The sequence below is a fragment of the Mytilus trossulus genome, chromosome 4, assembly GCF_036588685.1.
Source record: "Mytilus trossulus isolate FHL-02 chromosome 4, PNRI_Mtr1.1.1.hap1, whole genome shotgun sequence".
NCBI lineage: Eukaryota > Metazoa > Mollusca > Bivalvia > Mytilida > Mytilidae > Mytilus > Mytilus trossulus.
The window spans coordinates 4,687,572-4,711,442 of record NC_086376.1 but is presented as its reverse complement, the minus strand read 5'-3'; the positions used below and the strand labels follow the sequence as shown (position 1 = coordinate 4,711,442).

At 31.6% G+C, this 23,871-nt stretch overlaps 3 protein-coding genes across 3 annotated transcripts; 2 read left to right on the top strand and 1 right to left on the bottom strand.

The window, feature by feature from the left end:
- Window positions 1-811: 811 nt before the first annotated feature.
- LOC134714398 (uncharacterized) lies at window positions 812-3,205 on the bottom strand. The gene is made up of 2 exons (XM_063575640.1): window positions 2,474-3,205; window positions 812-1,744 (listed from the first exon to the last, which is right to left on the bottom strand). Exons 1-2 carry the CDS (start codon window positions 3,203-3,205, stop codon window positions 812-814), a joined length of 1,665 nt encoding a protein of 554 aa, XP_063431710.1.
- Window positions 3,206-6,562: 3,357 nt separating this feature from the next.
- LOC134713697 (neuronal acetylcholine receptor subunit alpha-10-like) lies at window positions 6,563-13,746 on the top strand. The gene is made up of 6 exons (XM_063574988.1): window positions 6,563-6,700; window positions 7,363-7,499; window positions 9,539-9,583; window positions 10,511-10,620; window positions 11,290-11,837; window positions 12,540-13,746. Exons 1-6 carry the CDS (start codon window positions 6,634-6,636, stop codon window positions 13,247-13,249), a joined length of 1,617 nt encoding a protein of 538 aa, XP_063431058.1. The 5' UTR covers window positions 6,563-6,633; the 3' UTR covers window positions 13,250-13,746.
- A 5,692-nt stretch (window positions 13,747-19,438) lies between these two features.
- On the top strand, window positions 19,439-22,337 carry LOC134713695 (adhesion G protein-coupled receptor B1-like). The gene is made up of 5 exons (XM_063574986.1): window positions 19,439-19,533; window positions 19,861-19,926; window positions 20,427-20,623; window positions 21,531-21,678; window positions 22,152-22,337. Exons 2-5 carry the CDS (start codon window positions 19,863-19,865, stop codon window positions 22,217-22,219), a joined length of 477 nt encoding a protein of 158 aa, XP_063431056.1. The 5' UTR covers window positions 19,439-19,533; window positions 19,861-19,862; the 3' UTR covers window positions 22,220-22,337.
- The last annotated feature ends 1,534 nt before the right edge of the window (window positions 22,338-23,871 follow it).

Genomic DNA, 23,871 nt, shown 5'->3' with positions numbered 1-23,871 from the left:
GCTTATACCAAAGTATGCGACGGTCAACATTTTCAAAAGCCTTACAAAAGTCCACGAATGCTGAATACAGTTTTTCTTTTTGCGACAAGGTTGTTGATATTATTCCATGAAGAATAAATACAGCGTCAACAGTTGATTTTTGGCGGCGAAATCCAAACTGGTTTGCTAAAAGAATCTCATTATCCTCGGCCCAACAAAGTAAACGATTATTCAAAATTGAAGTAAATATCTTTGAAAATACACTGATCAATATAATTGGCCTATAGTTATTAGGGTTTAAAAGATCCCCTTTCTTTGGTACAGGTATAGCAATTCCTTCTATCCAATTATCGGGGTAAATACTAAATTCAAATAGTTTATTAAACAAAACTGTTAAAAATGTTGAAAAAAGCTGAGAATCTGATAAAAACATTTCTCCACTGATTTCATCTGTTCCTGTACTTTTACCACGCTTTAACTTTTTAATAGCAGATTCAATTTCCGATTCAGTAAATTCCTTATCTAAATCGTCTATGTGAAGATCTTCCGAACGAATGTTGTCTATTAATGTTTTAACTTCTTAGTACTAGTATGAGTCTCTAATTTAACATTCTCCTTTAGATAATCAATTTACAGCGATCATGTAATTTACTTTAAGTAACTTCTCTAGATGTAATTGACTTTGAGTGCTATTGGTGGATGCTTTATTTCGTTAAATATTTTTTTCATATCATTATCATATATTCACAAAAGTTTCACATCTTCATGACAATATAAAAAAAAATATGTGTTACTCTTAGAACTAATAAAATGTAAGATCGAACTAAAACTGTTATTGTAATTGGTATATTTCAACAGATCTCCATTCATTGTTAATAACTAAGAGTTCTTTCGATTTGTCTTGAAATGCTATACGTTGTGGATGAATAATACCATCTTTATAAGAAAGAATAATTTCATGTTTCTTCCCTTGTCCCGAAATTTTATGAATATTGTGAGACAGATGTCCAGCTACGTAGACATTACCGGCGTCGTCAGTGGTCATTCCAGAGGGATCTTTCAGTCTTTCGTGTCGGTAAATACAGCTATGGGAACCATTGGGGTAAAAACAGTGCACCTCGTTCTTTGCGTTGTTTGTATAATAAACACGACCAAACCTGTCTATTGTGATATACCCGTAAGAACGTACTTTAAGTTCTCGTAATAATTTTCCTGTTACGTCCAAAACTGAAATGGTACCTGAAGGTGATCTAATGGCTATTTGATTATTTGCAGATGATATAACATCATTCCTTAAAGAATCCGAAATACATTCACCAAGACTTAAAGTACTGGTTTTGAAAGTTCTTATGCTTGAACCTGTACCAATTATCACATGTGTCTTATCAAAAAAACTAAGATCAGACAGTTTAAAATGTAGCGGTATTTTCTTCTTTTTGTCGCCATCTTTGTTGCAAACGTAAACGCACGTGTCATTAAAACTTGCCAGAAGGAGTCTATTGTCTGCTAAAAAGCACCCGCTTCTAATTTTTGTTCCTTTGTCGAGTTTAGCTGTTACAAAGTTGTATTTTCTATTCTCCGGTGCTTTGATGAGTTGTTCGCTAAGAGTTGTTGATATATTATTGCGTTTGAAGTGCAGATAATCCTTGCCTTTCGCAGGGTTCGACTCTGTAACAGAAATTTCTCCGAAAGAGGGAACATCGGCAATGAGATGGCGCCACGCTTCCTCTCCAATGAATTCAATGTTCAGCTTACTGTATTCATCCTAAAATAAAATAAAAAAATCATATTTAGATATCAAAGAATCATTTAACTATTTATTTTCACAAAGAATAGTTAGAACAAATGTAAAAAAATGACAACAGTTTTCGTTAGATTGGAATTCAAATAACTACCTTGTATTTGTAAATCTTTTAATACTGCATTGTTACAAAAAAGATAGAAAAATGTGTACAAATGAGATAACAAAGAACAATATACAAACTATAAGCTGAAAAGTGTCACAGAACACAGTGGTAAAAAGAAAAATAAAGGAAACAGTAATCACTCCAGCCAATCACTATATAAAACCCCGCATCATTCACCAAGATGAACCCAATTTTAACTTACTAAAGAGATAACAAATAATCGTTTGAACGGTAGTGAACATTAAATAAAAGCAGTGCTATGTGATTTTTAGACATTGTTCAAGACCTAGACCTAGACCTTCAAGAAAACAAAATCTCAACTAAATGAGTTCAATGAACAATGGAGAAAAGTACAAAACATGCTGTTTTCCAGACGAAAGAGCAAATTAATTGTAATTAAGAACTACAATAGCACTGCTGGGCTACGAAACATGGGCTTATTTTATTCGAGTGCAAACCATTTGTCTATGTTTTGATTGTACACAACATTAGTAGCTAAATCAGATTAAATATGGGCCGACTCAATGTTGCATTTAAGAGTGGATACATGTAAATATGAGAAAAAAGAAAAGTTATTTTTACACTACCTGCAATGTGTTTAAGTACGCCTCTTGTTTATTTTGAAGAGGTTGGATAGTTTTTACAACAGTAAATATGTGAACATCTGAAGCGTTTTCTTTGAGTGTGGCTATATCTTTATGCCATACATCCATTTTGTTAAGTCTTTCTTGGATCTGCTCGATTCCTTCTTCCAAAGTTCGATGGCATAAATCGTGTGCTCTTGTTAAGGCATTATACAGTTGATTTTCAATCTTATCGAAATGATCGCTTATACTCTTCCGAATGTATCCAATTTCTTTTTGTATTTTGTCCTTTTGATCATTTAAGACTGAAACATTTTCGTTCTTCTTTTTCACGAATTCTGTCAATTTCAGTTTTGTATCCTGTATTCTCGTCTCTAGTGCTTGTAAGAATTTGCTTCTTTTGACATTTTCTGCCTCATTATCTAGTGTTATAAGTTGATCGCATTGTTTGTGGTTTTGTGGTATACAGGACACACAGCACATCATATCATGTGACGGACAGAAGAAAGCAAGCGATTGGTCAGGATGAATTTTACATTTATACGACAGATTTAAGACTGCTGGACTGAGATCCGACACATTAGCAATCGTAATAATTTTATGTTTTGTTGATACCTTCGATTTCGTATGATATCTGTAACAATCACCACAGAGAGGTTCCGAACAGTCACTACACCAATGAGTTGGCTTTTCTACGTCACCACCACGAAGACAAGAAGCACAACGGGATGTCATTTTCTGAAATGACAATTTGAATGCTCTAAAACACAATTTAAATGCTATAATCGGTATTAATAAAACATTTTGCCCAAGTCTCACCCATTTTTAATATTTAATCTTGCGCTATGTGCGTGTTAAATACCTTGAATTACATATACCTAGGTACATGACATTTTCTTTATGCCCTCCCCTTTTTCCAGAATCTGTTATTTTTTTTCTTTATTAATTTCCATTTTTAGTTTTGTTTTGTTTTCACTGTATTTTATAAACATACATATACTAGAATAAACTTGCTATTTACTATCAATTTCTAGTTTATTTTCCACATCTATCACTGATATATTATTTAGATAGTAAAAGGGGAAGGCCATCCAAAATTGTTCTGTCCCTAAGTATGGAATAATACGGATGGAAGGCAAGTGTCGATCAAGTTAAACTGCAGGGCATTTGCTGCATGGTGAAATTCAATAAATGAGATTTCCAAGAGTGGAAGATTTCTACTAATCTTTCTAATGAGTATTCTGACTTGTAATAATAGTATACACGTTAGTTTGCTCGTTTGAATTGTTATACATTGTCATATCGGGGCCTTTTATAGCTGACTATGTTGTATGGGTTTTGCTCGTTGTTGAAGGCCGTACGGTGGCCTTTAGTTGTTAATGCCTGTGCCATTTGGTCTCTTGTGGACAGTTTTCTCATTGGCAATCATACCACATCTTCTTTTTTATATGTAATGATGTTCTGAAACATGTGAAATCATTACACATACCAAAAGAAAAAAAATAGTATTTTTTTCAACTGGTTGATTGCTATGGATTAATTTTATACAACCACAAAACCATTTTTTTTAATTGATTGAAATGCCAATCTTGTTTCTTTTTTCAATAGCTAATGACATTATCGAGTACACTAGCAACTAAAGATTAATTGGTCATCGTCAAAGGCTCCTTAAAAATGTGATTCAAATTTTGATTAGATTTGTCAGCAAATGAAACCAAAAAAATGAGTTCTGAAGTATTATACAATTTTTAAAAAGGAAAACCTGAAAAGAAATTGTGAATTTACCTTAACACAATCCTTGTCTTCTCATAAAGTTAAACTTTATTTAAAAAACTAATGATTCGTTCGAGTTCATTAATTAGATTAAACAAAGAAACGTTCTAATGCACATAAACAAAACAACGTTTCCTTATATTCGTAACAAGTTATGGGTTATTAAATTTCATTTGATTATAAACAAAATAAATATTTTAAGTGAATATTCAGTGTTGCGGATTTAACAATTATACTTTTATATTAGTATAAATGGTGTCAATGAAATGTTAAGACAACCATTTTTTAGATTCAATTGTATGGCGATTGTACATGTAGAAAATCAAATAAATAATCAAACACGGAGCAGGCTATGAAAATGTTTCTAATGATAAAACAGCTTTTGTTAACCAAAATATTCTTCAATTAAATTCAATTTAACAACATATTAAATCTTATAGATTAGCACACATATACATGAAGCAATGTAGTTAGATCACATTACTACCATCATGCATGAGTATAAAAAATTTATTAAAGTGTATAGCCAAAGAAGGCAAACAAATTATGGAACAATGCGCAATAGAAATGCAAAGTTAATATTTTAAGAGAAAGGTAACTAGCTACATGTATATTAAGTATGGCATTTATTTTTTATCACGTAGCTAGTGTCTCTTTAGAAAGATTTTGATTGTACATCCACTAATGAACCTTATATAAGGTACCTTTAAACGGACATTAGCTGTCAAAAACATTTATTTAAATTATAAAACGTCTCAAATAAACAATTTATCGGCTCGATAATATGTAGCTTCGTTTCGTGTGTATTTAAGTCTTGACGCCATCTTATTAACTATCGAGCTGACCTCCGACGACCTCCGATGGTCATATGAGCGAAATAAACAAATACATTTATATATATATAATTGATGGTGAACTCGTGCAATTTGATTTTTCTAGGTCTGTTTAATTTGATATTATAGATTAAAAATATATGTTAATTATCGTTTTAACCTGTTTTAAGTGTCAGACCATCAATTACTCCCACCAATTTAGAACATTTGTAAAAGTATCCCTACTCTGACACAAAATAGTGCTTTTGATTGTCTTGTTTACTTAAACTAACCAAAAAAGGAGTAGGTCCGGTAAGGACCGATTTTGGCCTCAAATTTTAAGTTCATCTAACAAAAGATTTTGACCACTTTTCAAACACTTAAGTGTCTATTTCATTTGAATCAATTAGTTTATGTGAAAGATTTGAACTGATTTAGTCATTAAAAACGATCCGATTCAAGCTCAAATGTGAAAAATCAACAAAATATGCCGAAAAATGTCACTTTTCGGATGGTTTTTGTCACAAATGAAAGTGGCCGCATCCGTGTTCATCCTCAACCTTTATATATGGTATGTATTATCATTAAATACAACTTCCATTTCAATATTAAGGATGAACACGAATGCGGCCACTTTCGTTTTACACGAAAACCGTCTAAAATGTAACTAAATGCTAGAATTTTGAAGAATTCAGTAATTTAGCATGACTTTAAGGTGCCAGTACCCGATATATGTTCATTGTATAGTCAAAAATAGCCCATATTCAAGAAGCAGAAGCACTCTACTATTCAATAAATAACTAAAAGTTAATATTTTAACAATTTTGTAAAACTGCTATATTTTAAGGTCAAAAAGGGCACTTACCGGACCTAATCCTGTGAAATGAAACTTTTGGCTTAAGAGAAATATATGTAGACCATTTTGAGCCAAAATTTACTTGTCTTTGAGTTTGCATTAAAAATTGAGGATTAATGGGCTCCATTGTATACTAATTTAAGATTTCAAGAAAACCAGGGGTTATTTTTGGAGTAAAAAAAAGAGAAAATAGAAATAGCACAACACGAAAAAACTTGAAAGTAACACGTACACAACATTAGAATAGCGTCAAAACATAACACGTTTAACTTGTGATGAACTCGATGCCTACATGAATTACACGTATAAATCATATAAAAATATACATGTGGTATCAATGTTTAATCTGAATGATTATATTAAAAATATGTTAAAAAAATCAAGGCTTGCTGTGCTGTATGGGTTTTATTAATTCGATTTTGCCGTACGTTGAACTTCAGTTTTCTAATAGTATGTAGATTTGGCGACCTGATAGAAAAATTGTGCCATTTACAATGATACCGCATCTTTTTATTTTCATAATAACATTATTTGAAATAATGTCAAAGGTGTAAATATAGAATTGCCACATGGTCTTGGTATCCATAGCAATAAATTGCTGACTTAATTGAAGAATTTTACATACAAGATACATAACCTGATATCAATATATTCCTGGCTGCAAGCTTCTGCTATACATTCATATTCTTTTATAATGTTGTTGATTCCTTATCTTTTTCAAAATGGAGGAGTTGCGTATTTTTATTTTTACAATCTTTGTAATCAACTTTTTTCCTCTGATCTTTTCTGGTAAGTGTCCTTCTATTTTATACATAATTTAAACAAGATTATATACTATATCGTGTATATAGATGAGTTTCACAAAATCTTATGAATTTCTTTAAGCTGCAGTAGATCAAAGAAACAAATGCGTTTTGTAACATTTCTACTTTTAAGAAGGATAGAATCTACGCAAACATCTTTATGCTTTGCATATATAAAAGAAAATACACGAAATGATAGATTTGGGCAAAATTTTAAAAATGTCTTTTAGTCAGAATATCTAACAACTTATATGAAATAATGCCGAGCGTCGATATGTTTAGTAAAAAATAATTTATGTCTATAAGAAGAGTTTTATAATAAAGTTTTAAGTAGCAATTTCATCTATCTTGCATTTTTCACTGGTTTATTTTTAATTTAGTTATGATATTTTTAGAAATAGTGCTCTAGCTTCTAAACAATGATTTTTTTTTATTTACATGACACTTTCCAATTGGACCTTCATTTCATCCCTAACACGATATTAACCTAGCTAGGACAGAGACCTCGGCTGCATACTCAAGATAACACATCTTTTAAAAATGAGCTCTGATATATATTCTTTTACCAGGGATGATGTGTATTCAAGAGGTATCTGACCTAAGCAACACTATTTATGTAAATTATTTATATGATTTTCTTACTTGTAGAAAAAATAGAAGGAACAGAAAAAAGACTGTTTAGAGAATTATTTCAGAGTTATAGCACTTCACCAAGACCTACAAAATCTGCCGACGTTCCAGTTGTGGTGAAATTTGGCGTTGCGTTAAACCAAATTCTTGATTTGGTGAGATATATTCTTATTTAAGATTTGCTAAATAGTATATAACCGTATTATTTAAATGGAACTTTGATTGATACAGACAGTCAGACAAACAAGTCTTCGAATGGATCTAAAACTGATTTGAAAGTTTTATTTCCGACCGCTGTACTATTTTCTCCTTATCAGCTCATTTCCGGGATACACGGACGTTTCTGACCCTTTGAACTTTTACAGTTAATTAGACTCTATTGATCAGATAATTATAAACGTCCAGTTTTAAGTATTTCAGGTTTCTAAAGATAGATTGGTTTTATTTTTGGTATAAACGTCTAGTAGTGGTAAATACTCATGCATATTTCATTGTTTCAGCAATAGAGGAAATAAAGGACACGATTGGATAATTCCACGTCATCTGGACTCTATTGTATATTTATTGTATATTTTCCAGACCATATGAGTATTTGGACCGTATACGTATACTCGTACGTATACGCGTACGGTCGGACCGTATAAGTATACACGTACGGTCTGGTACGAGCTGATCATACATGTTATTTTATCATATGGGATTATTTAAATAAATTGAAACAAGCAATTAACACAATCTTTATTTTACTAGTGATTTTTAGTTTTACAAATTGTTATTGATAATTTATTACAATTTAATAAACAAATACGTTATTTCAATTGTTCGTTCTATTAGATAAAATGAACAAACGAACAATTGCAATAATGTATTTGTTTAATGGAAAATCTGAATCCTATTTTGGTACTATCGCCCAAGATGACACAATTCAAGTAACGCCATATGTTTTATATTTTCATGTATGCAGTTCATGCATGTTCCTTGGCATTTGCATTTTGTGGTAAAGTTGCTAAATATTCCAAAAACAATTGACCTCCCACATGATATTTACTTCCGATATCTTCAATTTCAGTGATCATAATTCAATTAATGTATTACTGATCGACATGCTAGATACAAGAGATTAACAGATTTAATTAGCGTGAGATAGGATAAAAAAGTTAAATATAAAGTTTTTGTTTCAATTACAATTGAACTTTTTTATATTGATTTGAAAGATAAGTTATGTTGATCTGCTATATGCATTTGAATCTAATAAACCTGACCATCTTTTTTAATATTAGTCAGACCGTACGCGTACGGTCCGACCGTATGAGTATTTTGAAAAAGTACGCATACGGTCCAGACCGTACGTGTACGGTCCAAATACTCATACGGTCTGGAACATATACACTTAATGGGCAATCATACAACATCTCTTTAGGTTATTCTATATCTGATACATTTGCATGGTGCCAAATTGTAACCTTATATGAATAAAAGGAAAAGTTTGGTATACATGTACATGTACATCGGAACATATTTTAACAGTAGACTGTTGTTCATACACAATGTGCTTCGGTTTACGCTTTTGCGTCACTATACAAATTACAAAAATAAGCATTCAAATCAATTTAAATCCAAGACTTTATTTCAAAATGAGCATATAGAAAATACTGAAAAAGACTCCAAAAGAATTAGAAAACGAAATTCACTTTATAATTATTTTTAGGTAGAGACAATTGACAATATAAAAGAGAATAAATCTTTCAAATATAAACCAAGTGAAAAAACAGGTTCCTTTATAAAACACTTCAAATAAAAACCAAGCGAAAAAACAGGTTCCTTTATAAAACACTTCAAATATAAAGCAAGTAAAAATACACGTTCCTTTATAAAACACTTCAAATATAAACCAAGTGAAAAAACAGGTTCCTTTATAAAACACTTCAAATTTAAACCAAGTGAAAAAATAGCTTCCTTTATAAAACACTTCAAATATAAACCAAGTGAAATTAAGTGGTCTCCTGTTACCATATTTTTTTCTAATCGATATTACCATGTGATATGAATATCAAGGTCTCAAAAAGGTAATTGTTCACTTTTAATATATGCTATACTAAGACTTCAGGTTTTCAGGTAGATATAATATGCTTTCGTTTGTAGTTGCAAAATAAAGCGACGTCGTCTTATATATTCCAATAATTCGATTTTGTAGGATGAGAAGAAACAGATACTGACTTCTTCTGTTTGGATAACTGAGGTTTGTTATTTATTTGCCGTTGTTTCGACTTTTAATTCATTGCAGCATATGTGTATTACTAAATGAATGACTTTGCCTAATTTTCAGAAGAGCGCTCGACTCAATTTAAAAGAGATACACATTTTAGAAATTGATCAGGCTGTTCTTGAATTAGCATATTCATACTCGTACATGCATACACATTTTTCTCGTTTATTTTCATAGGAACATGAACCGTTAATCTTTTTTTTTCTTTTTTGTCAAAAACATTCATATTAGGAACTTATCTAGTTATCATACATGCATGTCTAATGTGAACTCTGTAAATTTCACCTTGAAGTTTTCTCGATCATTTTGTACTAACTAGGTATTTATTCAATATTCAATATTTCTTTTTGGTGTGTTTCTATAATGTTGAAGTATACATGTTTGCCTCCCCAAAAAGGTGTATCACTTGGAGACAGAAATATTTTTTAAGTCCCTATTTCCCCCTCCAAAATCCGTATTTTTTTGTTTCCTATTTTAATTTCAATTATTTTCGCTTTTTCTGTATTAATGTATGAACATAAATATACTAGTCCTATGAACAATTTTGTGTTTGCTATTTACAATCAATTCCAAGTGTACTATCCAATGTAGTCACTGATGGTGTGTGTATGTATGGTAATTAATATATCAAGTTCCTGATCTTTTTTCAAAAGCGACAAAATAAAGTATTTATTTACTATAAGGACAATATGCAAATAAGTATTGGAAAAAAAGATGATAATAGCCAAAGATGAAAACGACGAAGTTACAAAGGGCAGTAACTGTATAAGTCAAAATACAATACATACAACTAAACACTAAAACATTATGAAAACATGGGGAAAGGACTTAATTGCTCCAGAAGAGTAACTTATATGAGCATTCAAAGGCCGATTGGTACTGTTGAAATTTTTGTTTTAGTGTTGGAAAGACGAGGAACTTGTATGGTCAGTTTCGGAGTATGACGGACTGGACACCCTTATTGTACCATCATCAAAGTTATGGAATCCTGATATTTTCATTTTCAATACGTGAGTAATATCATTAATGGCTTAAGTTAATACATAAACATTGTAGTGCATGCAAACAATGAGAAATTAAATCATACTTTTTATAGAAACTTATACTTACTATGCATTTGACACTACATGTATACTGGGTGCGATTTATTTTGCCTGTTACGTTTACCAGAAACACCTGCTGTGCTCTGAGGGATATATCATACGCTTTGTACAAATTAGTGTAACCAAATGATTAATTGTTGGTTGCTAAACGGCAAGTGGCAAATATATCATGGATGTTCAAGACGACTGAAGCCAAATATATCGTTTAAATCGTATCACGGGTGGTACACGTAGAGCAGGAAATGATTATCCCGTCTAACTCTGTTTGGAGTTCATGCATGTACTTTGATTCTTTCCATCACCACATTGTGTCTCTATATCTGAGATATTAATTAAACACATTAACTACCTTATACAAATAAGAAGGTATAGTATGATTGCCATTGTGACAAATTTCCACAATAAATCAAACTGACACATAAATTAACGACCTTAAACAATGAGTCAAACCCATGCAATATAGTTTATTGCTATGAAATAAAATGAAATAAAAAGTGTAGTACTGTTAAATATTGTAATCCTTCTTTGCTATTCATATAAATTATTTCTGAAGAATGCATTTTTCTTTTTGCGCAGTGCTGGCAACAAAATCGACGACTTTGTTAATGTAACTGGCGGGAGACTGATGATTCAGAATGACGGTGACATCACGTGGCTTATACCTATAATGACTAAAAGCGTCTGTCGTGTGGATGCTACATTCTTTCCGTACGACGAACAGATATGTGAAATACATTTTGGATCGTGGATTTATGATGAAACTCAGTTAGACCTTCAACCCGTCCAAACAAAACCAGGTTTAGATGACTATGTGGTAAATAGCGAATTTGATTTGGTCGACGCGAGCCTCAGGCGAGAGGTTGTCGACTCAAAATGCTGTCCAGGAAACGGTAATCACCCTATGGTTGTGTTAAAGGTCAACTTGAAGAGGAAGTCTAGATACTATGAATATATCGTAATAGCACCAACTATGTTACTGAGTATTCTATCATTGTTTTCGTTTTGTCTACCGTCACATCATGGGGACAAGATATCAATCGGACTGACTGTTTTCCTTACTCTGTATGTTCTACAGTTACTTATATCTGACAACGTTCCCGACACCAATACAACGCCCATACTAGGTATGATAATTCAGATTTTGAAACTTTATTAAACATTTTGTTATCTTAAAATTCTGTTTTAAGTATATTTTTTCCAATTTTGCCTATATACACTGAAAAAAAAAAAAAAGGATAGTTAATGTCTCCCCAAAAACACTTGAAAAAACAAGCATATGACGTTGGCACCCAGCATGATAAAGGTTCAACCACTCAGCGGACCACAATACACCTCTTGCATGTCTTACCATGCAGTAAGGAATAATAGCGTCTGTGTTTACTTTTTATTATTGAAATAACATCAATGACAACGGTCGATCTATTTTGATCTTCTTGAAACTTGTAAATAGTGTGGTGGCCATGGACAATGTAGCACAATGTTATACTATATACCAAAATAACACAAGTAACTTTTCAAGTTTTGTTTGCTCGCTTGCTGCTGAAACAAAATGAAATGAAAACTATGAAGGCTACAAAAACACGAATACAATCCAGGAATTTTAAGTTCAATTATCTGGCTGTCTGCCTAAATGAGAAAAAAAACCCAACCCAACACGTACCAATTATACTATCTCCCACATAAAGATATCTTGCTTTTCCACATTTGAAGACGTTGAAATATTCATTTGCTATAGCAATTACTATTCCGACTGATTGTTGTTTGTTTATTTTTACATGCAGATTAAACTAATTAAAACTGATGAATGATATTTTTTTCTTTTCTAGGAATTCTAACATTTTTAGTTATGACATTCAACTGTACGTCCCTTATCATGTCGACGTTGGTCATGAATATTAAAAACCGCGGGAAACGAAACCCGATACCAGAAGTGCCTCCATTTCTGTCTAAAGCGTGCAAAGGATTTTTAGGTAAAATTACATGTTCAAAGTTTTCGTCTCGCGTTGACAAATTCTACTTGTGTTCCGATACGTCAAACCAAGATTTAAATGTACATAAAGAATATGATAGAGGTAAAGTGCATTTCAATGAACCGGTAATACCTGACAGGAAAACACCCGAGAATGAAGACGACATCCTGGAACTTGCAGACTTACTAAACGAAAAAGAACCTCTTTGTCCTGACGTATTGACTAACAGTTCATCAGAGAGTAATCTAAAACCATGTAATCTCGAAGATCCATTTCGATTCAATCGACAAAAATTACGGAGATCTTACAAGCTTGCGCTACGAAAAGGTTTAGTACGAACGGAACGCCACCAGCATGCAGAAGACAATGACGATGAAAGGAATGATAACGATGACAGTGAAGATAGTGACAATGAATTTAACATTCATCAGCAAAACATGTTATTGAAACAAGAATGGTATTTCATAGCGGAAACAGTAGAACGGGCTTCTTTTATTGTATATGTTATTGCTACATTTATCACTATAATGACTATTCTAGTTATTATACCGTTATATACCAGATAATTCTCCAAAGTTTCACAAACCTTTAAAAAAGTTCTTCAAAGTTATAAAACAGTTCCGCAAAGTTACTATACAAATTCCCGTAAAAAAACCACAGGTGTTGAATTTTGTAATTTAAATGAATAAAAAATCCATGCATACTCGATGAATAACGAGAATGGGGACACAGAGTCAATCTATACATCAGGGATATCTTGAATGAGGAATGTAGAACTGATTGGTGACTAAATCAAGGTTCATCTAAAGGAATTGAATATATGGCTGTGTTTACACCACAGAATCATGGACCCCATACAATAATTTCATATACCCTTATTTCTAATATTAAATTGGGAAACAGATCAAACCAAAAAATCATAACATGGACCAATGAACCATGAAAATGAAAATTGTCCCTTCAAGGCAGCCATATACACATTACAATCATTCGATTAAATTTTAAATTATACAATTGTATAAAAGAAACTCGGAGTCAATTGCAGCTGCAGAGAAAAGAAGAACTGGAAACCAAAAATAAGAGGAATAAAAGTTTAACAGAATAAATTATGTAAAAAAAACCCTACACGATAAGGACTCTTTGGCCCGTGATTGATGTTTGGACTGCAAACATCATTTGTATTGTGCAGGGTGGAAAAATGTGTCAATTCTACATGTATCCTATTTGACATGTAAGATTTGTCCCTTATCTGATTTGGTTATAATACATGAATCTTTTAAAATTTGTTTATTTTAACATTAATACTTGTTACTTTAATTTTTACATAGACAAAGGAGTAGGTCCAGTAAGACCCCTTTTTGGCCTCTAACTATAGCAGTTTTACAAAATTGATAAAATGTAAACTTTTAGTTATTTATTGAGTAGAGTGTTTCTGCTACATAAATATGGGCTATTTTTGACTATACAATGAACATATATCGGGTACTGGCACCTTAAAGTCATGCTAAATTACTGAATTCTTCAAATTGTTCATCCTTAATATTGAAATGGAAGTTGTATTTTATGATAATACATACCATATATAAAGGTTGAGGATGAACACGGATGCGGCCACTTTCATTTTTGACAAAAACCATCCGAAAAGTGACATTTTTCGGCATATTTGGTTGATTTTTCATATTTGAGCTTGAATCGGATCGTTTTTAATGACTAAATCAGTTCGAATCTTACACATAAACTAATTGATTCAAATGAAATAGAGACAAACATGTTTAACCCCGCCGCATTTTTGCGCCTGTCCCAAGTCAGGAGCCTCTGGCCTTTGTTAGTCTTGTATTATTTTAATTTTAGTTTCTTGTGTATAATTTGGAAATTAGTATGGCGTTCATTATCACTGAACTAGTATATATTTGTTTAGGGGCCAGCTGAAGGACGCCTCCGGGTACGGGAATTTCTCGCTACATTGAAGACCTGTTGATGACCTTCTGCTGTTGTTTTTTTATTTGGTCGGGTTGTTGTCTCTTTGACACATTCCCCATTTCCATTCTCAATTTTACTTAAGTGTTTGAAAAGTGGTCAAAATCTTTTGTCAGATGAACCTGAAATTTGAGGCCAAAATCGGTCCTTACCGGACCTACTCCTTTAGTAGTTCAAGATAGTTTCAACTTTCAGTTTCTGTTTATATATTTGACAAAAATCTGATTATTTTTAAGAGGGTGGTAAGAGTTATTTTCGTGCAACGTTTTTTTTTGCGATTTTTATTTCACGTGTTTCCGTGTTCAGTAGCTCCCTTTACCTCCCTCTTTTAAATTTCATATGGGTATTTTTTAAATTCAGTAATATTTAATTCTTTAAATTTGAATTTACATTTTATAATACTTATCATTAGTATTAATTTTTCATAAAATTTCCTTTAAATAACCAATTCAGGGACAGTAACACAACAACAGGTGTCAGATTTGTTTGAAATTGTGGTAGATACTTAATAGATTTTAATATTAAGAACATTTTTACCCCTTGTCAAAGGAGTAGGTCCGGTAAGGACCGATTTTGGCCTCAAAATTCTGACGAAAGATTTTGACCACTTTTTAAACACTTAAGAATCTATTTCATTTGATTCAATTGGTTTATGTGAAAGATTTAAACTGATTTAGCCATTAAAAACGATCCGATTCAAGCTCAAATATGAAAAATCTACCAAATATGCCGAAAAATGTCACTTTTCAGATGTTTTTTTTTCTCTAAAATGAAAGTGGCCGCATCCGTGTTCATCCACAACCTTTATTTATGTTATGTACTATCATCAAATACAACTTACATTTCAATATTAAGGATGAACACGAATGCGGCCACTTTCGTTTTACACGGAAACCGTCTAAAATTTAACTAAAATGCAAGAATTTTGGAGATTTCAGTAATTTAGCATGACGTAATGGTGCTATTACCCGATATTTGTTCATTGCATTGTCAAAAACAGCCCATATTTATGAAGCAGAAGCATTCTTCTGTACAATAAATAACTAAAAGTTTACATTTAAACAATTTTGTAAAACTGCTATATTTTGGGGCCAAAAAGGGGTCTTACTGGACCTACTCCTTTGCTCTAAATGCTTTAGTTTCAAAGATATAAGCCAAAAACTGCATTTTACCCGTTGTTCTATTTTAAGCCATGTCCGCCATCTTGGATGACAAGCGGGGTCATCGGACATTATTTTTAAATTAGATACCCTAGTTATAATTGTGGCCAACATTGGTAAAATTTGGTCCAGTAGTTTCAGAGAAAAAAGTCAACAGACGACGGAAGCCAAGTGATGACAAAAGTTCATTTAACCTTGATATGAACACAGTAACCACATAATTGTGATACCTATGCCTTGCTGTCTATGGTTTTCTTTGTAGGCGAGACAATGAGAACCTTATGTTGCCTCATGCAATCAGGGTTTTCAATTCAATCGAAGCCACTATTTTGTACAATGTAGGTCTTCCATCAACATTACAACCTATGTGGTTACAAATAAGACATCAGACATAAAAGACATAAGACATTTTATTTCACTAAAGCCCCCACATGGGGTATGTTAGTACAACATTTTTTAAACAAACAATAAAAGTATGAACATATTTAACAAAGTTGACATGTATTTCAAAGAAAAATTGAGTTATTTCCCTTTCTCTGTTTCACAAACACTCCATTTTTTAACAGTAATTTTAGAATTTAATGAGTGTGAATTAGCTGAAGGTTTTTTGATTAATGATGAGAGGTCTATTAGAGAATTAGGATAAATGACTAGACCACATTCACACGACAGTTAAGTTATATAAGAAGTTCAGAGAGACCTGGTAATCACTTTTTTTCAGCAAAAACAAGAATGTGTCCATAGTACACGGATTTCCCATCCGCACTATCATTTTCATTGGACCATAAAATTGGGGTATAAACTCTAATTTGGCATTAGAATTAGAAAGGTCATATCATTCATTGTCATTTATTTTGGAACATGTGTACTAGGTTTCAAGTTGATTAGACTTCAACTTCATCAAAAACTACCTTGACCAAAAACTTTCATCTCAAGCGGGACAGAAGGACAGACGAAAGAACATTTGAATAGGGACTTCCGTTTTGCATTTTCCTTGGAGTTCAGTATTTTTGTTATTTTAATTTTAACGGTCCCGGACTTCACTGATCAAACAAACTTTCTCCTCCACATAGACATTCGACAGAAGTGGGAATTGTATTGTTTTCTGAATTATTCACTTTGTTCAATTTCAAAATTTTATGTAAGACTACTAAAGTTTTGCAAAATTAATGCTTTTTTTTTTAGCGAATTTATGTTTCAATTGCATGACGTGTTGTATTTTAGAATATTGTTTTTGTTTGATTTTTGTTGTTGTGCATAACTGGTTGAATTATACTATTAATTTTCTTGAAATTAACTTGAAATATTTCAAGATTTTCTAGAGTATTTGTGTATCAGTGCATAAATTATTTATCAAAACATAGATTCTGTTTTGTATGATGTAAGTGCTCTAAGATGCAATACTTTTATGAATTTAGAAATTGGAATTTAGTATTAACATATTATAAAAAGTGCATTTGAGCGAGATTTGCTGTAACTCAAATAAAATGTAAGTTCCGTTTATCCGTTATGTAAAAAAGTCACGTTTCTCCAAACAAAACATACTATTGTTTCAGAAAAAGGGAGAATGTTTGGATCCATTAAAACGTTTAATCCCGCTGCAAATGTTTGCACCTGTCCTAAGTCAGTAATCTGATGTACAGTAGTTGTCGTTTGTTTATGTAATATATACGTGTTTCTCGTTTCTCGTTTTGTTTATATAGATTAGACCGTTGGTGTTCCCGTTTGAATGGTTTTACACTAGTAATTTTGGGGCCCTTTATAGCTTGTTGTTCGGTGTGAGCCAAGGCACCGTGTTGAAGGCCGTACTTTAACCTATAATGGTTTACTTTTTAAATTGTTTTTTTTTTTTTTTACAACAAATAAATATTCTTTATTCATCAAATTGCTTGTTACAACTTTACTTCATTGTTATTTGGATGGAGAGTTGTCTCATTGGCACTCACACCACATCTTCCTATATCTATCTACTGTATATAAAACAAAATATGAAATGTTGGAGAAACATGATCACACCGTCAATCTATTCAACAGAAATGTTGGAGAAACATGATCACACCGTCAATCTATTCAACACAACAAGTAAGTCCATCATTATGATTATTTATCTCAGATGCATTTTTGTTGTTGGAATCAGTGTAGTTGTTTACAAAATAAGACCATTGAACTTATGACCTGAAGAAGGAATCTAAATTTTAAATTTGAATTAAAAAAGAATTAATTCAATAAAATATTAATTTCATATATTTCAATTTTGATATAAATTACTATTTAAATATTGATAAAAAATATACATGTGGGTTATTAAACTGTCCTACATTAAATAAACAGGTGAATCAACAAATGTGTATTACCTGATAATCAGATTACCTCTATGACTGGGCCACTGTTAGCAAATAAGGGTAATTTCTAACATTTATCATAATGACTAACCTACTTTGTAATGCTTTTTATTTCGAATTTGACTACAAATAAAGTGAAATTTAACAATCCCCGTTTAGCCATAACAAATTAAATTTTCGGATTTTGACCTTAACCTGCGACCCAAAATATTCGGGTTGAAACACTCAGATGTGAACATATGCAACGTTGATGCATGTATGGAATATGACATTAAACATACCACCCGATATATGTATTACAAGCCCGTAAAAGCAAAGCAAAATTATAACGAAAACCATATTGCAGCAACTCTCTTTAATGTGTATGCTCCAATAATATTTGGAATGAAATTATTAGTTTTGAAATCTAGACTTATTTTTCTCGTATTTGTCCTGTTTCCATATTTTTATTTTTATTTACTTGTATAATTTGAAAATTGCAAACTCGTTTATTTTCCTGGTTTTGTAATAATGGTGTGCCGCAGTTTCCTGGACTATTCATTTACATTTTCATATTTATTACATTCTTTTGATACCACGTTTTGATTTATTACTTTTTAATTACGGTAAACTACTATAACCTTTATTTGAAGAAATGATTTAACAAATTAAACCATCCTTTCAAATAAATTAATGCAGAAAATATATTCACACTATCGGATCGGGAATATGATACACTTGTCCCCTAGAAAGTATTTTTATATTTATCTTTGCTTCTCTCAAATTGATTGATTTTGAATCGGGCTGTATCTTTATGACTAAGAGTTGTAGAATGTAAGCGCTTTCAGATCTGCACGTCAGTTACTTCCTGTTTTAAAATTCTTTGTTTCCTGATATGTTTTTAAAATTCATGCAATGTTGAAATAGAACGCACGTTCTCTTTCTTGACAAAGAAGCACAACTTCATTTGATTACAATGGGGTTAGTAGTCCAGTCTTTCATTTTGATGAAAAAGAAAGCCAGAGAATAGATAATTGATATAAGATATTAAGTGTTGGCATTAAAACAGAATGGAATTAATAGCATGGTTTGATACCTATCCCGACATTATAAGTAACCTTTAACTAAAGCAGGTGTGCTATATCCGATTAAGACCTATATTATTAAATACAGGCCTAAATATTTATATCATTTCTAAATATTATTTTTGAACTAATATAATTTTACTTATGAATTTTTACGTTTTAATATTATGCTATGTATTTATCTAAATCTTAAATATTGTGATAAAGATCCACTCTTTAGAAATTAAATATTAAATTCAAAACTCAGAAGTGAACAGTGTATTTCTGAGTTTTCAGTTCAAGTAAATCAACAGGAAACACTTTGCAGGTATATCTTTTATAATTTTACAAAATTTTCAAATAAATGTGAAACTGTATTATGATTTTAATTAATTAATAGGTTTATTTTCTTATCAAAATTAATTATTAAAGGATTCTTCTATTTTTTTTAAAATAGACGGCTCCTTACAAAATACAAAAAATACACTGAAGAAAACCAACACGATATAACAGCAAATCACATTCCGTATTAAAAGTAACAAAGAAAAGACATGTATCTAAGTGCATGTCGTCTTTTTTTTTATTTTTGTCTTCAAAGCATCAGCAAATGTACAAACAAAGTCCAAATAACGGAATTAATTTCTAACATTTTCAGACATGAATCGGTTATTGTTGGTTGTGACAGTATTCGCTTTTGTGGAATTAGCAAGTGGTCAAGTTGGTAAGTAGTTTCAAATTATAGTTTATTAGTGACATTCAGATTTTTATATGATTTTTTTACATAAATAATTATGGGATATTGTTTGATTGTCAATGTGACAATCTTTTTTTTATCAACAGTCTAAATGACATGGATGTAATCAGATAAAGTTTATCTTACGATACAATGAAGTCAGATAAAAAGAATTCCAATGCTGAATTGATATTTTGCTCTTCCATGACCGTTGATTTAAACTTAAAATGTACATTGTATAAAATGTTCTCCTGGTATGAAATTCTTATATATATATGCATATTAAACATGATAAACTTTGGGTACGTGATTAAGTGACATATGAAGTTAAAAAAAATGTTGTCTATATAGGAATTTGAATTGATGGCATGACACATACGAAGCCGTCCCGAATATATTTTTTTTTTATTACGGATATATATCTGAATAGAAAAAAAGAAATAAGCATTGATATATGTTCATGGTTTGAACTTATAACATAATTTCAGTCAATGGAAACTGGGGATCGTGGTCTGCTTATGGATCATGTTCAGTGACATGTGGTAATGGACAATATACCCGGACAAGACAATGTGACAACCCAGCGGCATCTGGTGGTGGAACGGACTGTGCTGGTGACGATTCAGAAAGTAACAGTTGCTGGACGACAACTTGTTATCCTAATCAACTTGGAAATTTAGATAAGGTTACTGTTCTAAAAATCTCACGTTGAACTGATCAAAAGTTAAAGTTTGAATCGTCAATAAGCATATCTGTGCTTGGCAAATTTTACTTTTTTATTGTATATACTTGTTTATTCTTAAATCAAATGGAACTTTAAGAAACAATAAATCTTCAAAAATAAAAAAAAAAGAAATTTGAATTTTAGTTATTTTATTCATGAAAATATACAGAAGAAAAGGTCAGATAAAACAACTCACTCACTCCATCTCAAATATCTACATAAAAATCCTTAACGACAGAATTACTTTTAGAATTTTAAAACGAATAGCACTTTTGCCTAATCAATTGTGTGTTGTTTATTATTTTCTCACAATTCTTGTAAACCCTTCAAAGAAGTATAAATAGTTTTTCACGTGTTATATCATATTTCGAAAATTCACACTGACAACAAATGAGAAGTATGATAAGTTGATCCTTTTTAGTTAAAATACAACTTTAATGTTAGAATCGTTATGAAACAGTTTTTGAATTTTATTGATTTCAAAGATGGAGCAAAAGGAAAGCATATCGCGTGTACCATAACTGAAGGTAACAGTACTATATCGCTGTTCAAAAGTCATAAATCGATTAAGAGAAAACAAATCCGGGTCACAAAAAAACTCCGAGGGAAACATATCACCTATAAGAGGAAAACAACGGAACAAAAGAAACACTGAAGGGCAACAAAAAACAAACGTCAATGCAAAAACAGCTTCCATTTTCATGATTGAATTTATTTTTGTGTATAATGGGTTGACAGTTTTAATGAAGAATAAGTTTGCCTTTTATCTTGATTGTGTATATGAAGATTATTCTAAGCCATTTTAGTGATAGCACTTTGTACAGTTAAAAAAATAAAATTCATGAATCATGTTTTTGTATTTTTACAGAATTGTGGTGCCGATAACTATGGCTGCGTATCCGGTTTAGTGACTTGTGTAACCAGTGCAAAAAGGTGTGATGGAGCAGTTGATTGTTCTGATGGTAGTGACGAAGATCTAACACATGCTGGTTGTGTAACAACATGTTCAGGAGCAGGTATGTAACTGTTTCCAAAGCAACATATCCATTTATAATATCCGGTTTAAGATAAGCTAGTGCTGTTATGTTATGACATACACATAACAATGAACATATCGCTTTATAATGCTTGTGTGCCAGCACCGCTTTTCCCGTTTCACCTTTATCAGGAGAGTTCAAAACTAAAATTAAGTAAACAATGTTTAATTAAAGCATTTTTAGTAATTGAGATTGTTGTAAAATTAAATATGTTATTTTACAATGTATAGGTTGCATAATATGTAACAAATTAGACTGTATTGAAGCTCCACTTATTTCAGTTTATGTTTGATATTGCAGAATACATATTTATCTTAGTTGCCTTCTTCAAATAATCCATACATTTTTAATTGATGTCAATGTGCATATATGCAGCACACTGTTTGCTTTAAAAAAAAGGATCTATAAAAGTAAAGTTTTGAAATAGTTATGTTGTTTTGTTTTAATTTCAGATTCTATGACAATGTCAGTTATGCTTGTAGCATCCATGTGGATATTCATGAAGATATTTAAGCAGTAAAAGGAGCCATGAAACTAACACTATGACTTCGAACTCATCAAGATTTATGTACTATTGTGATTAACCTAAACATGTTTTTCTCCTTCACGTTTTGAAAAATAAATATATCGATTCTGTATTATAAACTTGTTTTTATTATTTGTATGTTTCATCTACAAGGTTAAGGGTTATGATGTTTTCGATTATGTGCTTTCTTCCGTAAGTACGTTCATCCATTCGACCGCCCATATGAATGTAATTTGTTTTATCAATGGTTGTTTTCTCGTTTCCTGTAATCACGATAGCCACACAAATTGGTATTTAACAAATAATAATAAATTCACAGTACTACCCGGTATGTGAACGTTTAAATTCATATGCCTAAGAAAAATGATGACTCATTTTGGGCGGTTCACTGAACATTAAAAATGTTCGTGCATGCGGGGCATGTTTCAAGTGGACATCTATACTCTTTTCACCTACATCGCATATCACAAGGGTCGGCATAATAACCGCTCTACACTGTCCGGCCAAATACCTTAAGTTGAGAACTTTCGTCTAAATTTTCTTTGGTTCTTAGAAAGGGAATGATTTTATATTTAGTCTTCAGCCTCTGAATTACGTTTAGAATAACGAGTAGCATTTTTACAGGCATTTTGCTCCCACGCTTGTCGATAGTTTTAAATCTTACAACATTCATTGTAAAAGAAAAAAATAGCATCAAAGATGTTTTGGCTCCAATTGAAGGAAATGATTTTATATTTGGTCTTTAGTTTGATTTGTAGCGAGTAAGCAATTTGTATATCGTCTACCTTTTACCCCATTCCTGTTTGCTCATACAGGGCCGGGCTTGGTATTGGTTTTGTTTATAACATGTTAATAATATTGTTGTCTAATACATAAAATTTGACAGTGAAAAAAATATTTGGCCTTTAAATCTATCACATGTATTCATGAGGACTTAGGTTTAAACAAAAATTTGCATGTGTCAATCATTAATCACTTAAATCATACAAGTATTGAAACACTGTTTTCTTGAAAGATGTTTTTTCATCATTGTGTTATATTTCCAGTTCGTTAAGGTATAAAATCCCTTATTCTTGTATGGTTAATAGGAAGAACATATTGCCAATTGACAGTAGTGCATTGAATAATTTAAATGTGAAATGAAAGATTATGGACTAGATATTACTATGAAACCTTCGGTGGATTTTTTTATGAATCATACAAAATTTGAATAAAATTGAATAAGGATATATCTTGCCCTTTTGTACTTCAAAATGTCCGATAACCGGTGCCCTCTTATAAGAAATGAAGAGTTTGTGGAATTTCGAGCACAGCCAAGGCTGAGGAGCATATATGGTTTATAGATGAAATGACTGTCGCTTTATTAAAAGTCTAAAACCATGACTGTACATACATACATATAATTTGCTGATTTCAACATAGTTTGCAATAGAGCATACCTATATGTGTTAAAAAAAGGGGGACGAAAGATACCAAAGGGACAGTCAAACTCGTAAATCTAAAACAAACTGACAACGCCATGGCTAAAAATGAAAAAAGACAAACAGAAAACAATAGTACACATGACACAACATAGAAAACTAAAGAATAAACAACACGAACCCCACCAAAAACTAGGGGTGATCTCAGGTGCTCCGGAAGGGTAA